Source organism: Lactuca serriola, chromosome 9 (genome assembly GCF_051521515.1).
Source record: "Lactuca serriola cultivar US96UC23 chromosome 9, Lser_US96UC23_V15, whole genome shotgun sequence".
Lineage (NCBI taxonomy): Eukaryota > Viridiplantae > Streptophyta > Magnoliopsida > Asterales > Asteraceae > Lactuca > Lactuca serriola.
Window position 1 is genome coordinate 198,927,880 of NC_136416.1, and position 14,983 is coordinate 198,942,862.

Here is a 14,983-nt window from a genome sequence, read left to right on the forward strand (position 1 = left end):
AACATCCCAAGGTTCAGGTACTTCTAATTTCATCCCTATAATTTCATTTCATGTCAATTGATCAATTGGTAGCATTCTTGGGGTTGGACATGGCGTTTCTAGATATTAAAAGGTGTGGGTTCCTTTGGGCAACACGACATGTCTCCTCTTAGAACACGGACGACATGTTGACCGCTGAAAATGAAACCCTAACATTCCGGGTTTTTCTCCCTATTTAAAGGAATGTGGAGGCGAGGGTTTGTCCACCCTCAGCCTCCATTATCCCCTCTAGCTTTGAAAGAAAACCTAATCATTTCCTCCCTTATTTGTAAAGCTAGTTGGTGTTTTGAAGGAAGAAGGCGAAAGAAGGAAGCAAAGATCCAGCAAGCAAGCCCCATTCTTCAGTTTGACACTCTCCTGGACCCTTGTAATTGTCCAAGACTCGATTTTTATCATTCAAAGTTGTTGGATCTTGATTTTTGTCCCTTTTTCTCCTTGTTCTTGGATGTTGCAATGGATGGATCTCATAAAGGTTGCGAATTTATGAATCTTCAGGTCAAGGTGACCTTGTAGTGGCTTGGATCTGGTCTTTAACCAAGTTTTGATGCCATGCATGGATATTAGGTCAAAAATCCCCGTTTTGACGTAATATGGGTTCAATACATACATGTCTAAAAAGCACCAACCTTTGGTCTGGTTTAGGTGTTTGAACCACTTCTGGAAGAGATGGAAGTCAAATCCTAAGGGTTATGGGTATTGTGGTTAAGCCCTTTCTTTGTTAAGCTTGTATTTTGGGTCTTTGGACCTTGTGGTAGTCCCAACAGATAAAGTTGAAAACTTTATCCTTCCTAATCACATTTTTGGTCTAGATCTCAGCTTTGGAGCTCTTGGGGTCGAAAAAGATGGTTGAATGTATTAAGCTGTTGGAACTTTGGCGAACACGACGTGTTGTCTGAAGTTTTCCCGTCTGTTTGGATGCTCGTGGAACACGACGTGGTCAAGGGGAAACACAATGTGTTGGGTCAACATGGATTGTTGACCTTGACCATTGACTTTGACCAAGTTTGACTTTGATGGTATTTTGGCATTTTGATGGAATTGGTCATTTGGTGGATGTAGGCATTGAGTAGAGAGCTGAGATTCGGAGTCGGGCCTTATCAGTTTTGTTCAACTTGTGAGGTGAGTTTTCCTCACTATACTTTCAGGTCGAAGGCACCAAGGCCAACCCATTGGTTTGATAATCTGATATTGTTGATATGTTGAGTGTGGAATAGATATGCATGCTAGTCTCGATATGCTAGTCTGGTAGATTTATAGGACTACCTATGATACTGTTTGTTCATCTGTATATGATATTATATGTTATATGTCGACATATTGTGTGGTTTGGGTTGAGGTTGTACTGCTCTGTGTTGTAGCCAACAAACCATGGAGCAAACCAAATATGAGCTGAGGGTCAGGCAGGGCATACCAGACTCATACTGAAGGCTCATGAGCATTCTCGATACGAGTTGAGGGTTAGGAAGGGCATTTCAGACTCGTACTGAAGGCATAGTGGTGTTCAGTCCGAGGACAGATCAGGCCGGGGAGCAAGATCGTGCGCCTCCTCATGTTTTGGTTTATGATTTTGGGAAGACTCTGATATTAAACATGTTTTGAAAACTATTTTGTAAACAATGATGATTTATAGGTTGATTTAAAAGTTTAAATTTTTTATGAATTTTATGGATGTTACACATAAGCGATCACTTTATCTCTTTGAATAAGTAAGCATCCCATGCCCTGATGTGATGTGTCGCAAAAGACCACAAAGTCTTCGGTTACTTCCGGAAGTGAAAGAATTTGCGCACTACGCAACACGTGTTTCAACTTCTGAAACATAGATTCTTGTTGTTCTTTCCATTCGAACTTCGTATCTTTTTGTTTAAGTGTTGTGACAGGTTTTGTTATCTTTGATAAATTTTCTATAAAACTAATTAAAACATGAAAACACAATTTGGTACAAGTTTTAAAGCATGGGGTACAACTTACCAAGCGTAAAGAGTAAAGAAAATCCATATATATATATATATATATATATATATATATATATATATATATATATATATATATAGAGAGAGAGAGAGAGAGAGAGAGAGAGAGACGAACAACAGGTTCCACAATCCACAGGGAGGGTCTTCTAGTTGTACAAATGCTCGACGAAATCATCATCTTGGCGGTACTAATAGTACTATCGTCCCTTTATGTCAATCTATCGTCGACACTCTCCACCCTAAAGGATAAAATTCCAAATATTTCAAAAAATATTTGGTATGGGACCAATTTTTATAAAGCATTAACTAATGTTTTTCATAAAATAACATTTTCTTGGTTTAACAAAATAATAAAAATTGAAGGGTTACGGTATCAATAAAATTTGTTCTTGAAGTTGTGGACTCTGGTACATGTGATTCTTCGATTATTTACATTAACTTGAGAAACTCTAATATGTATTTAGACATTGTAATCAATAACATTATGATATGATAAACCGCTATTTGTATTTGTCAACGCTCATCGGCTTCTCCTGAAATTGGTAATGAGAATTCGATCTGTCCAAATATCTCTTGCGCATGTTTAAATAAGGAATGAGCTCCAACGTGGTATTGTTAACAAGACCCTGTTGTCTAACTTCAATGCATATCACTTCAAGTGGTAACGACGAAGATGACAAAGTTGTGCATATTTCTAACCTTGAAAAAAAAAACAAAAATTAAAACAAACATATGCTTATTTTTGTTATAAAAACTTGTCCATTTAAAAAAAGTACATATTTATAGTATATTTATTTATAGGTAACTTTCGGTATAATATAATCGCAAGTATTCCCTACGAAATTACCAAAAATGAAATGCGAAAATACCACAAATGGGTAATTCGTCGTTAACTTCTGGCATTTTCACAGTAGGTCTACGAAAAAAAAAACACTACAAAAATAGGCAAAAAAACCCTTCTTGAAGCAAAATAGAATATCAAAGATAGCCAAAAACGTATTTAAACACTAAAAATTGGATGAACACTCATTTTCACATGCCACTATGGCATAATGGGCCTTCAAATATGCTTTATGGCCCGATATTTTTAAAAACGATGATCAATCATTTTAATATACTCCAAAATTTCATCTATTTTTAAACTGGTTTAAAGTTTAAACCCTCAACTTCATAAAAAATATATATATTTATTAGATTCAACCATCTTTATCTATATCATTCAAAATGTTTTCTCAATCTAAAAATGAAAAAAAATAAATTATCAAGAGGACCAAATCCACAATCCAAAATTAATCATAATAAAAGTCTTTTCACAAAAACAAGAAAAACATCAAATCTAACACAAGTTTGATCAACTCAACTCCAAATCTTATAACAATCTTAAGATTTTAAAAAAAAAAAAAATGTCAATACATTTAAGCTACAAAATGCAGCAAATTAATACGAATCAGATCATAAGATCAGTTGATGATTTTTGGTTTTCGGTTATTTTTTTCTTCAATTCCCGATTGAGTAAATCTGCATCTAAGAACCTCAAGAACATCTTCAAATTTTAATCCTCTGCGAATCAACAACACCATTTCATGATACAACACATCTGCCATCTCTGACACACTTCGTGATTCATCCTCGTTTTCCTCTAGTGTTCTGCAAAACTCATCTGCTTCTTCCCTGAGGGCAAAATGGTCATTTTACATGGGTTAGTAATAGTATATATATATTTTGAATGAAAAAATATATATATATATACCGGATCTTTTTGCATAATAGTTTGTCATCAAGCAACAAACGTTTTGTCCAAGATGGTTTGCCTTGTTGAGGAGATGAAAGTTCTTCCTTTCTTCTAGAAAGTGTGGATTCCAATGAGTACAATGTTGTTAATGCCAGTTTATTATTTTCTTCAACCTTAACATAATCAAAATTTAAAAAAAAAATAAATAAATAAAAGGAATTGCTACTCAAGGGTAAAAAAAAAAAAAAAGAAGTGATAATGGGAATGACCTGTGGTTGATGATCTAAGGCATCAAAAACGGATGTGTAATAGCAAGTTTCAGCTCCAGTGTGACAAGTGGGCCCATCAGGTTTTCCAAGATATATAATCTGACAATATGTTATTTATTATATATATACTTTAGTAACCTTTTTTTTTTATTAAAAAAAAATGAAAATTGTAATGTTTAAATAAAGAGTAATAAAAGAATATTATAGCATCCTCTGGTTTTGTTTCTTTTTCTATTATGGCATTGTAGTTCCAGTTTTTTTTTTTTTTTCTAATTAATGTATTTTACTTTGAAAATTTTAACTACTTATGGAATTGTACTTTGGGTTAATATCATAAAAGACCCTATGTTTTGGGTTTTTTTCATGATTAAACCTCTAGCTTTATTTTATTTTTTTCTTAAAAAAGAGATTGTATTTTTAAAACTTTTCCATTTGGTGCTTTTAGCAGGTTTACTGGTAATTGATTTTCTGGTATTAGAAAAAATTTCCAGAAAAAATACTTAATTTTTTTTTCCGGAAAAAACCTCAGATTTTTACCTTTTTCTGAAAAAAGCCCTTTTTTTCCAAAATATTTTTGGGTTAATCTAAAAAAAAGACCTTATATTTTGTGTTTTTTCTGGATTAAACCTCGAATTTATTTTTTTTTTGCCTGAAAAAGACCTTGTATTTTTTTATTTTTTCCGAAAAAGCCCTCAACTTTTTTTTTTTCTGAAAAAAAACTTCAACCTTCTAAATGCTTCCAAATAAACCCTCCAACTTTTTTAGTTTTTCCCAAAAAAACCCTCACATTTTACAATTTTTTTGGCAAAAAATGAAAAAATACAAAGTTTTTTTCAAGCAAAAAATAAATTTGAGGTTTAATCCAGAAAAAAAAAAAAAAAAAAAAAAAAAAAAACACACACACACACACACAAAATATAAGGTCTTTTTTGAGATTAACCCAATATTTTTTGTCAAATGTGAGGGTTTTTTCTGAAAAAAAAAATGAGTTCTTTCGAAAAAAATGTCCATTTTTCTAAAATTTGTTTTTGTCTAAAACCAAAATTTTAACAGTAAACCTGCTAAAAGGGCCAAATAAAAAAAATGGAAAATGAAAGGCCTTTTTTAGCAAAAAAAAATTAAGTTGAGGTTTAATCCGGGAAAAATAAACAAAGCATAGGGTCTTTTATGATATTAACCCTTACAAATTGAAGAAACTTCTTATAGGACATTATACTTTGAAAGATCTATCCAATTATAACACTGAAAATTGCTTTGTATTTGAATGAAATTTATATAATTGCATAAAATTTTCTAAGTAGAATGTTGTAAAAGAAAGAAAGAAATAAAAGTAAGATGTTATAAACTTATAGTAACAAACAAACGAATTAAAGAAAGTAGATTGCTATTACATGCATTGAAAGAAAAGAACTTACAGAATCACGATCACAATCAAGAAAGATATCATGAACATTGATGAAGTTAAGAGAAGTTTCCCCTTTTATCCACAAAGATGATCTTGATCTGCTATAAAAAGTTGCTTTTTTGGAAGCAATTGTGGTAGCAAGTGCTTCCCTATTGGCAAATCCTTGCATTAAAATTGCCCCTGAATCAACATTTTGAGCTATAGCCACAGCCAAACCCTTCTCATCCCATTTCACACTGTCCAACACCGAATTTAACTGAAATTGCTTTTGTTAAAATAACTTTAATTTCATGCTTTTCATATTATATAATAACTTCAAAGTTTCAAATAGCTGACATCACATGTGACATATCATATAAAAAAGATATAATAGTTAGTAAGAGACATTAAATATGATCATGACAGCATTGATTGGATCCTTAAAGTTCAATCTAGTTTGTCTTTCGTTGAAGGGTAGTTTAGACATTTGACAATCGTTGCCAATAAGTTAGTTAACGGAATAGTAACAATAAAATTGCAACAATTCCATTTTCGGATGCCAATTGGTGAGCTTTATAAAGGGTATCTGGGACATTTGGTAAAAGCTGAAAACTTCACTTGAACTATGTCCACAACTATATGTTGCAATATTTTGAGGGATGAATAGCTAACTAGATGTTTATAGGAGAAAAGAAGGTTATCACATTGCATTTATTCTTAATTCACTTGACCTTTTGGTTATTGGCCATTCAATGATGCAATTTAAGGAGCAAAAGTTAATCTACATTGCAATTAAACATGACGAATGCATTTTCAGTTGCTAATTTTCAAATAAGTTCTTTTGATCTTTTCCCATCAAAACTGAAAGTAGTGTTAAATATGCAGAAAGCAGCTACGATACGAGAATCTGTATTGTAATCACAGAAAAGCATAATGGAGTACAGAGCTTCATATAAATTTACCTTAGATTCAAGATGAATGTTTTGATCAGGTTTCTTACTGCAAGCCTTGACAGCAAAACATCTACTGTTGGATGTATCAGTTCGTGTGTGGCAGCTTCCATGGTTGAAAATGCTTTCTCGTGATGAAATTTGCAGAGCTCTAAGTCCATGAAAATTTGCAAACGCCATAGGAAATAAAGCACCTAAAGAAAAATGTGAAGTAAATAAAGAAAATGGTGGGAAAAAGGGGCTTGAATCTTGATAATAATCAATTCGCCCCCAAATCCAAATCAAGAGGACAAGTGTAACACCAGACACAGATAAAAAAATGCCATTTGTTAAGAAAAGAAGCTACACTACGATTTTGGATAATATCTGTACTAAACTCCACACATCCATCTTAAAAGAAATCCACATTTCAACTTCTGAATGTTCAGAAAGCTTCGTTTTAGACTCAAAATTGACATAAATGTAATTTCAAAGGAAGATCCATACAGGATTTGAACTATAAATCTTAACTTTGAAAAGGAATAGTCTCCTTCTTTCACAGACGGAGTAACAGGTACAACAACACCAATACACTGACGTTGATGCTTCCAATTCGCAAACAGCATGCATGTCAGTTTCATTTCAAAAAAACTTATTTGAAAACAGCGTGTGAACTCAGACAAGTCAAATCCATTCATCGCGGAATGCTAAAATGCATCTGCTCGATTTTGTCAGGATGCATGTTACATCCATATCAGATAACAAGAATTTGCAATTCAATGCATGTTCAAATCAAATAAAGATATAGAAGATACACGCGGATGAGATGATTCAGGTCCTCAAAATGAGATTCTACATCATCGATGACGCAACATTAAGGGACAAAATCTACAAGTAAACGTAGGGCTCAAAATCAAATTCTTACAAGGTTTGTTCGTGGGAGAGATGAGTTTGTGCCACGTACCTGAGAGAAAGAGAGAGAGCTTTGACTGATAGCACAGGCTCAGCTGGGAAGGGGGAAACGGGGGAGTAGGGCAAAGTGGAGTGGAGAAAGACTGGTTTGGACAGGATATATGTTTATCGCGAAATGAAAAATAAATAAATCAATATCACAAAAGTTATTTGCAATATAGCGGATGATTTTATATTTTTGTTTGAGAGGGTGTTTTGAGATTTAATTTGAAAAATATTTATTCATTTTTTAGTTTTTAAAAAAATCAACAAAAAATGTTTGAAAAGTTAATAAATATTTTCTAAAATAGGTTTTTACTAGTTTTAAAAAGTGATATTTTCTTGTTAAGTTAAAAAGAAAATAATAAGAGATCTTTTTTCAGTCATTTACTTGTTATATATATATATATATATATATATATATATATATATATATATATTCAAATGTTTTTCACGTCTATTGTGTGCTAGAATGCACCAATAGGAATTTAGTATTAATTATATGTATATTAAATGCTATCCATACTTATAATTCATTTTTATGAAAACTAATTAAATTCGTCATTAATGTCAATAATAATATTCTTTCGGAATAAATTCATATTTAGAAGAATGATAGTGTATTCTAGTAGAATACACTCTCGTTCTTCATATTCCATACAACTTTATTGTATTTTAAGTGATTGAGTCTTGAAACAAAGTACGAACTCATATATAAAAACCTAGATGCAAATTCATTCTGAAAGAATGTTATTGATGGCATTAACTACGGGTTTAATTAGTTTCCATAAAAAGAGAATTATAATTATGGATATAATTTAATATACATATAATTATGGAAATCATTTAATATCTATAATTATTTAATTAAATAATTATTTAATTTACTAAATTTCTATTGGTGCATTCTAGCACACAATAAATATAAAAAACAAAATAACCTAGCCCTATATATATATATATATATATATATATATATATATATATATATATATATATATATATATATATATATATATATACACACACACACACACACACTAGTTTGTAACCTTTGGTAACCACGGTTATAAAACTAACTAAACTTTTATAATAAAAACTTATAATTATTAATCAGTTGTTTTAAATAAGTCATTTTAAATAAATTATTATTTAAGAGATATCTCAAATTTTTAAAGTTATTATAACTTCAAATTTAACATATAATTAAAAAATATAAATTTGAATTTTGAAATGAGTTGCCTAATATATCTACATGACATATGGCATAATATTAATGATGAGTTGTATTAGAGTGACACTTAGCAAAAGGATATTAAAACTATTTATTTACTAGGTTATAACCCGTGGGAACCACGGTTATAAAAATAATTAAACTTTTATAATAAAAAAAATAAAAATTATTAATCAATTATTTTAAATAAATTACTAATTAAGAGATATTTTTATTAGTTATGTGAAATTATAATCGTTGATTCAAATAAATATATAAAAATAATTTTTAATATATATTAGACTTTTTTTTGTGAATTAATGAAAACAATAATATAAAATTTAAAATTTAATTTAATATGGAGAATAAATACATTGAAAATAACATCACATTAATGAGGAGGTTTAATAAATTTAAAATGAAGAACTAGTAGATTGACAAGTAACAACACATTAATTAAGAGGCCTAATATAGTGACACATGGCAAAAGAACTACTCTTTTATTAGTATAGGGAGATAGGGAGATTAGAATAGGGAGATATATATATATATATATATATATATATATATATATATATATATATATAAAGAGAGAGGTAGGTTCAAATGTTTTTCACATCTATTGTGTGCTAAAATGCACCAATAAGAATTTAGTAAAAATTATATCTATATTAAATGATATATATATATATATATATATATATATATATATATATATATATATATACTTATAATTCATTTTTATGGATACTAATTAAATTCATCATTAATGTCAACAATAATATTCTTTCAAAATGAATTTGTATCTAGAAGAATGAGAGTATATTCTAACAGAATGAGAGTGTATTCTAGTAGAATACACTCTCGTTCTTCATATTTCATTCAACTTTATTGTATTTTAAGTGAGTGAGTCCTTAAATAAAAAACAAATGCATACATAAAAACCTAGGTATGAATTCATTCTGAAAGAATGTTATTGCTGACATTAATGACGAATTTAATTAGTTTCCATAAAAAAATAATTATAATTATGGATATCATTTAATATACATACAATTATGGAAATCATTTAATATCTATCTTATTTAAATAATTATTTAATTTTACTAAATTACTATTGGTGCATTCTAGCACACAATAAATGTAAGAAACATATTAACCTAGCCTTATATATATAAGAAAAAAATGAATATGTGGCTGTCATGTATTTAACATTAGGTATAGAACCATCAAAATTGACTTCATTTTGATTAAAAAACACATTTTTCTTTTTTTGTTAGCTTCTTCCTATAGCCTTTAAACTCATATTATTTTTGATTTCGTGATTCATCCCCAATATCTATGTATTTCGAATGTGTTTTTTATTTGACCTCTAGTAAGTTTCATAACTTCCTTCGACACCTATCTTATTATAGTTGCATGGTTTTTCTATGATGAGTTATGGAAAGAGCTTTAGTGTGTTTTTTAATAAATACTTTCAATCTTTCATGGTCGTTTTATGTATTAAATTTTAATATGGATACCTACAAGTAATTGGTAAAATATTCCTATACATGGTTTATGGTGCCAAATTAAACTTATAAAAGTTCAATATATATATATATATATATATATATATATATATATATATATATATATATAAAGCCTAACATAAGCTCTGATAGAGGATGGAAGAAAGATGGTAGAGAAATTTGATTGCATTTTGTTAAAATTGTATAGTTTTTTATGGTTCTATACCAAATATTAGGTACATAACAGTCACATATTCTCCAATCCCATATATATATATATATATATATATATATATATATATATACACACACACACACATACACACATGTTTGTATTTTTTGTCATTTTAATATATAAGTTAACCAAACACTTTAAAAAATATCAATAAATTTATAACTTTTGTAGCCATTAAGATAATCCAAACATTTACATATATATATATATATATATATATATATATATATATATATATATATATAGAGAGAGAGAGAGAGAGCTAGGTTCAAGTAATCTAACTAATTATTGTGTGGATGTAAGTATAACTGTAGACCAATCATTTCAAACATGTACATATGGGTAAAGTTGTAATCTTACATATTAATTATTTTTGGTAATTAAGTAGTTAAGTTATTAATTCCTTTAATTCAGTAAAATTAACTTAAAACCTTAACTAGACGTCGACCTCTTCCACAACCTTATCAATTAGTGCCCTGCACTTCACATCTATCTAATCTATCTAACCCCCAAATTCAATCGTTGACAACAAAACCTCAATTACCATCTTCACCGACGGTCCTTAACCACTCACCACCATTCGCCATCCCTTGCATTCTTATTATTTATGGTGTTGTTGGTTCATTAGCCAATACCAACGATACCAACAATGATACATTCATCTACTAATGCCCCTCACCTCCATTGCCCCCTCGGACGACTTCTACCCTCCGCGGACTCCTCCTCCCGATCGATTTTTCCTCAATTCCATATTCTCTTCTCCGATGGATGTTACCACCAATCCATCTCCTACTTCCAAATGCAGGTATAGAATTTCATATTACACCACCATGTCTACAACCATCAACATCACATCTGTTCTTATTTCCTCTTATTCAAATCCATGGTTACCGCCGCCACCGGCAATAGCAGTATCATCGCTAAATCTACCTGTGGTGTTGCTTTTACGACGATTGCATATAGAGTCAGTTTGGGCATAAAGTTAAGGTATCTATCTGTGTTGACTCCTCTATTTTAGAGTGATTTTATTGGTAGATATAAACAAAAGTGTGCTTTTGTGATTTTGAATGTTTCAGTAACCTAATTTTACTGTTTATCAAACACAGATGATGGTTGAATTCTTGGCTTATGAAGAAGAAGTATTTTTATCGATTCCAACTAATGTATTGTTATAACCATGATCGACAAAGTCAGGTTTTTTGAGTACTTTTGATTTCATTTTCATCTTACAAACTTTGAGTTAAGATTAAAAGTCATGATTTCTTAGTACTCTTTTCTTAATTTATGCTTCTATCTTAACTTCTGGTTGTTTAATGTTTCAACATGCTATCCTAGATATTTCACCCTTAACTCATACTCCTGCTTCTATTCTAATTGTTCTTTTGACTTGCTTTCCACCTTTTGTTTTAGGCTTTGACTCAGATTTAGGAAATTGGAAATGTCAATACCTCATAGAATTAATTCACAGTCCAGAAAAGTGCCACCTGCCACTGGAGGGTAGTGTAATCTCGCATAGAGCAAAACTTGTAAAAACAAGTGTGGTTTCATTATTAGACCTGTGGTTTGCAGTAAGATATGGTATGCATCCTAAATCTTGGCAAAATTAATTGATTCAGTATTGTCTCTTGTTGCTTTTTCTTTCAGCATATTTTTAAATTTTTATGGATTAGGATTTGGATGTTAATGTTTCTATCATATAACTTCGGTCTAATAATATATATATATATATATATATATATATATATATATATATATATATATATAATCACTATAAGTTAATAAGCACTTCTATCAAAAATGATTTATTATATAAAATAAGCAAACACAAACACCTTTAGATTATTTTTGTAATTTAAATGCTCGGGATTGTAGTCACATCGTTTAAGTTGTCTGGAGTGTAAGCAATGGTGAGGAATGATTTCGAGGACGAAATCTAATTTAAGTGGGGAAGAGTTGTAACACCATGCTAATTAAGTAAATAAATAAATAAATGGATGTATAGTAGCCTTAAAATCAATAATTACATAGCAAGGTGTTAGCCTCGAGGAGCTAATTGTCACAATTTTAGAAGTCGGGGGTTAAAAGTGTAAATTGCAGATGGGTTTCGTAAATAACTATGAAGACATGGACTACTTGGTAAATTATTGGGACTTAATTTGAAGAAATTTTGTAGGTTTAGGGATTGTTTGGTAACGGTTGGACTTAAATTGAAAGGAATTATAGGAGCAAGGGTGTAATGGGTAAATATGGGAGTTGTTTCGAAAAGATTTTGATGGAGAGGGACCATTCCTACCAGTAAGGAATGAAGTTTGTTAGGACACGGGTATATAACTATTCCATTGCCTCAAACCCTAACCCTAATTATCACCATCAGCCGCCACCTCCTTCTTCACCTCCAGTCGTCGCCACCTTCTACCCCCATCCTCCCTCCACCACACCAACCCAACCATCGATAAGCGCCACCTCGTCGCTGTTGCTGGAGACGTAAGTGAAGTCAGAAAAGTCGCTAAGATCAACGAAGGAGGATGTGATTGTCCTTGCCGCCAATAGAAGCCGTCAACACTACCGATAGTTGTCGATGTTGAAGACGAGGACCGAGCGCCTCCTACTGTCATTTCTATCGCTGCTGCTGATATCATTCACCTCGTCTCTTCTTCTCCGTCGGTTCGTCGTTGCTCCGCCACCAACTACGTCACCATCGTAGCGCCACTACAGTCGGTGGCTGAGAGTTGCTAATTCGCGTCGTGTCTCATGCGTGTGTGACGTATTGATGGGCAGTGAATCAAGAAACAAACCACCACCACCACCGTGAGGTGGTGGATGTCATCGTAAGACAATGTCGTTGCCTCCGTTTTGTGCTATTGTCGTCTCCATGCGCCACCAGGTGGGTGGTTGGGGTCATTTTTTCATATAGAGTGTGTATTTTTGTTGTGAGTGGGTGTTGTGGGAGGGTTTGTGGTCGGAAAACCAAGGAAGCCACCGCCACCATGTACCACCGTGTGTGTGTGTGTTTATCTTAGTAAGTGTGTGTGTTTATTTGAGACTTTGCATTGTAAAATTGTAATCGTGTCAGAATAATAATAAGAAAACTTAAAACCACCACCAGTCGTCGTGTTGGGTGGCGGTGTGCTTGTTTGTGTTTGGATTTCGTTTGGGATGCTTGGAAAAATGGACTAGAACCATCACCGCCACCGTGAACCACCATTGACCACCAGTACCCGAGGTGGTAGTGGGTGGTGCCTGACTTATGAAACCCTAATGGGCCTTATGAAACCCTAGTGGGCCTAATGAAACCCTAATGGATCTAAAGGCTTAGTTTTGGGCCTAATATGCTAGTATTGGGTTGGAAACCCTAATTAGGGTTTAGAAAACCCTAATTTTGGATTATATGGATTATGGGTTATCGGGACCCGCATTTTTGGATGACCGGATTGAGATTATGTATTATGCCCGACCGCCCTACATCACTGACCCAATAGATTAATGGACTTAATGGATTAAGTCCTTAATGAGTTAAGTAAGAAACACTTAACCTTAATCGTCATTTTATGTAAGAAACCCTAATTTACCTTGGGCCTTAAGTTGGGCGTTTCTATTGGGCCTTGGTGATTGGGCCAATAATGGGCGATTCAAGAACAACCATATGGACTAGAATAATTGGATGAGATTTAGGGTAAGGCTCATGTGAAGGTTTGGGCCCAATTTGGAAAATTGTGTGGCATCCCCAATATCACGGCCAGAAAAGACCGGTTTCATTTATGCTTTTAAAATGGTTTCAGAGTAAATCTTTTTGATTTAAAAGAGTTGCGGAATTTGTTCCCAAAAAACAAAGTATGATAAAATAATATTTACTAAAGCATTTCATAAAGAAATGTATTTTCATTATATAATCAAAACTCGGGATGTCATGTTCTGATACAGACACAAAAGCATAAACAACAAAAGATAGACCACACAACAGTTACATATAACAACTGGTCTAATAAGCAAAATAACTTGATAATTCATCCATCTTATGCCCTCGCGCCACTACCTGTAATACAAATAAACTTAGTGGGTCAGGTTTGGGAGCCTGGTGAGCATATAGGGTTTTCAACCCGCAATAAATAATTATATTTACTTTTACCAACCAACAATAACCTGATTACACATTCCCGTTATCCTCACTTTACGTCCCTAAAACAACATCTATCTCAAGGGACCTAATATAGGATTTTCATCGGGACAGACATTACTGCTAAGGGGTTTCCTCAACAATAGATGTCCTAAAGGGACCTAATCTAGGATTTTCATCGTTCACAACAACTACAGGTTATGCGCCTGCTAGCGTTCCACAGGATTGTCTAGAAAGAGTCTTTTGTCGTTATCCATACTCTGCTGAATAACTAGATCGACAACAACAACAACATCGAGGCTTCTCATCTATTTATCACACATCAACTACCTACCCCATGTTCTACCTAGCATATTAGTAGATGAATATATATATATATATTTTTATACATAGTTTAAAACCTGTATATCGTTCTCATTCAATACATATTCCAAAAAACAGATGAGACACATACACATAACACGTATTTCATAGAGAATAAATCATATATATGAGATAGAAGAAAGTGAATATACATTAACACATATAAAAACAAAATATACACATAACACGTATTTCGTATAAAATACTTTGTAATTATGTGTTAAAAGAAAGTAACTACACACTCACTTGATGAGAAGATGATCGGACAGC

The 14,983-nt window shown here is 32.0% G+C and overlaps 1 protein-coding gene and 1 long non-coding RNA gene across 3 annotated transcripts; one reads left to right on the plus strand and one right to left on the minus strand.

The window, feature by feature from the left end:
- Positions 1 to 3,270: 3,270 nt before the first annotated feature.
- Positions 3,271 to 7,418, minus strand: AT-IE (histidine biosynthesis bifunctional protein (HISIE)). Of its 2 annotated transcripts, none has more exons than XM_079020632.1 (6): positions 7,291 to 7,418; positions 6,360 to 6,541; positions 5,429 to 5,674; positions 4,014 to 4,112; positions 3,763 to 3,917; positions 3,271 to 3,683 (listed from the first exon to the last, which is right to left on the minus strand). In XM_079020632.1, exons 2-6 carry the CDS (start codon positions 6,525 to 6,527, stop codon positions 3,473 to 3,475), a joined length of 879 nt encoding a protein of 292 aa, XP_078876758.1. In that variant the 5' UTR covers positions 6,528 to 6,541; positions 7,291 to 7,418; the 3' UTR covers positions 3,271 to 3,472. The 2 variants fall into 2 exon arrangements, with proteins under 2 accessions (XP_078876758.1, XP_078876757.1); XM_079020631.1 differs by having other exon boundaries at positions 5,429 to 5,683.
- Positions 7,419 to 10,709: 3,291 nt separating this feature from the next.
- On the plus strand, positions 10,710 to 11,904 carry LOC145074647 (uncharacterized). The gene is made up of 3 exons (XR_013691953.1): positions 10,710 to 11,223; positions 11,343 to 11,430; positions 11,647 to 11,904. It is a non-coding gene; the product is annotated as an uncharacterized LOC145074647 (long non-coding RNA).
- Positions 11,905 to 14,983: the final 3,079 nt, after the last annotated feature.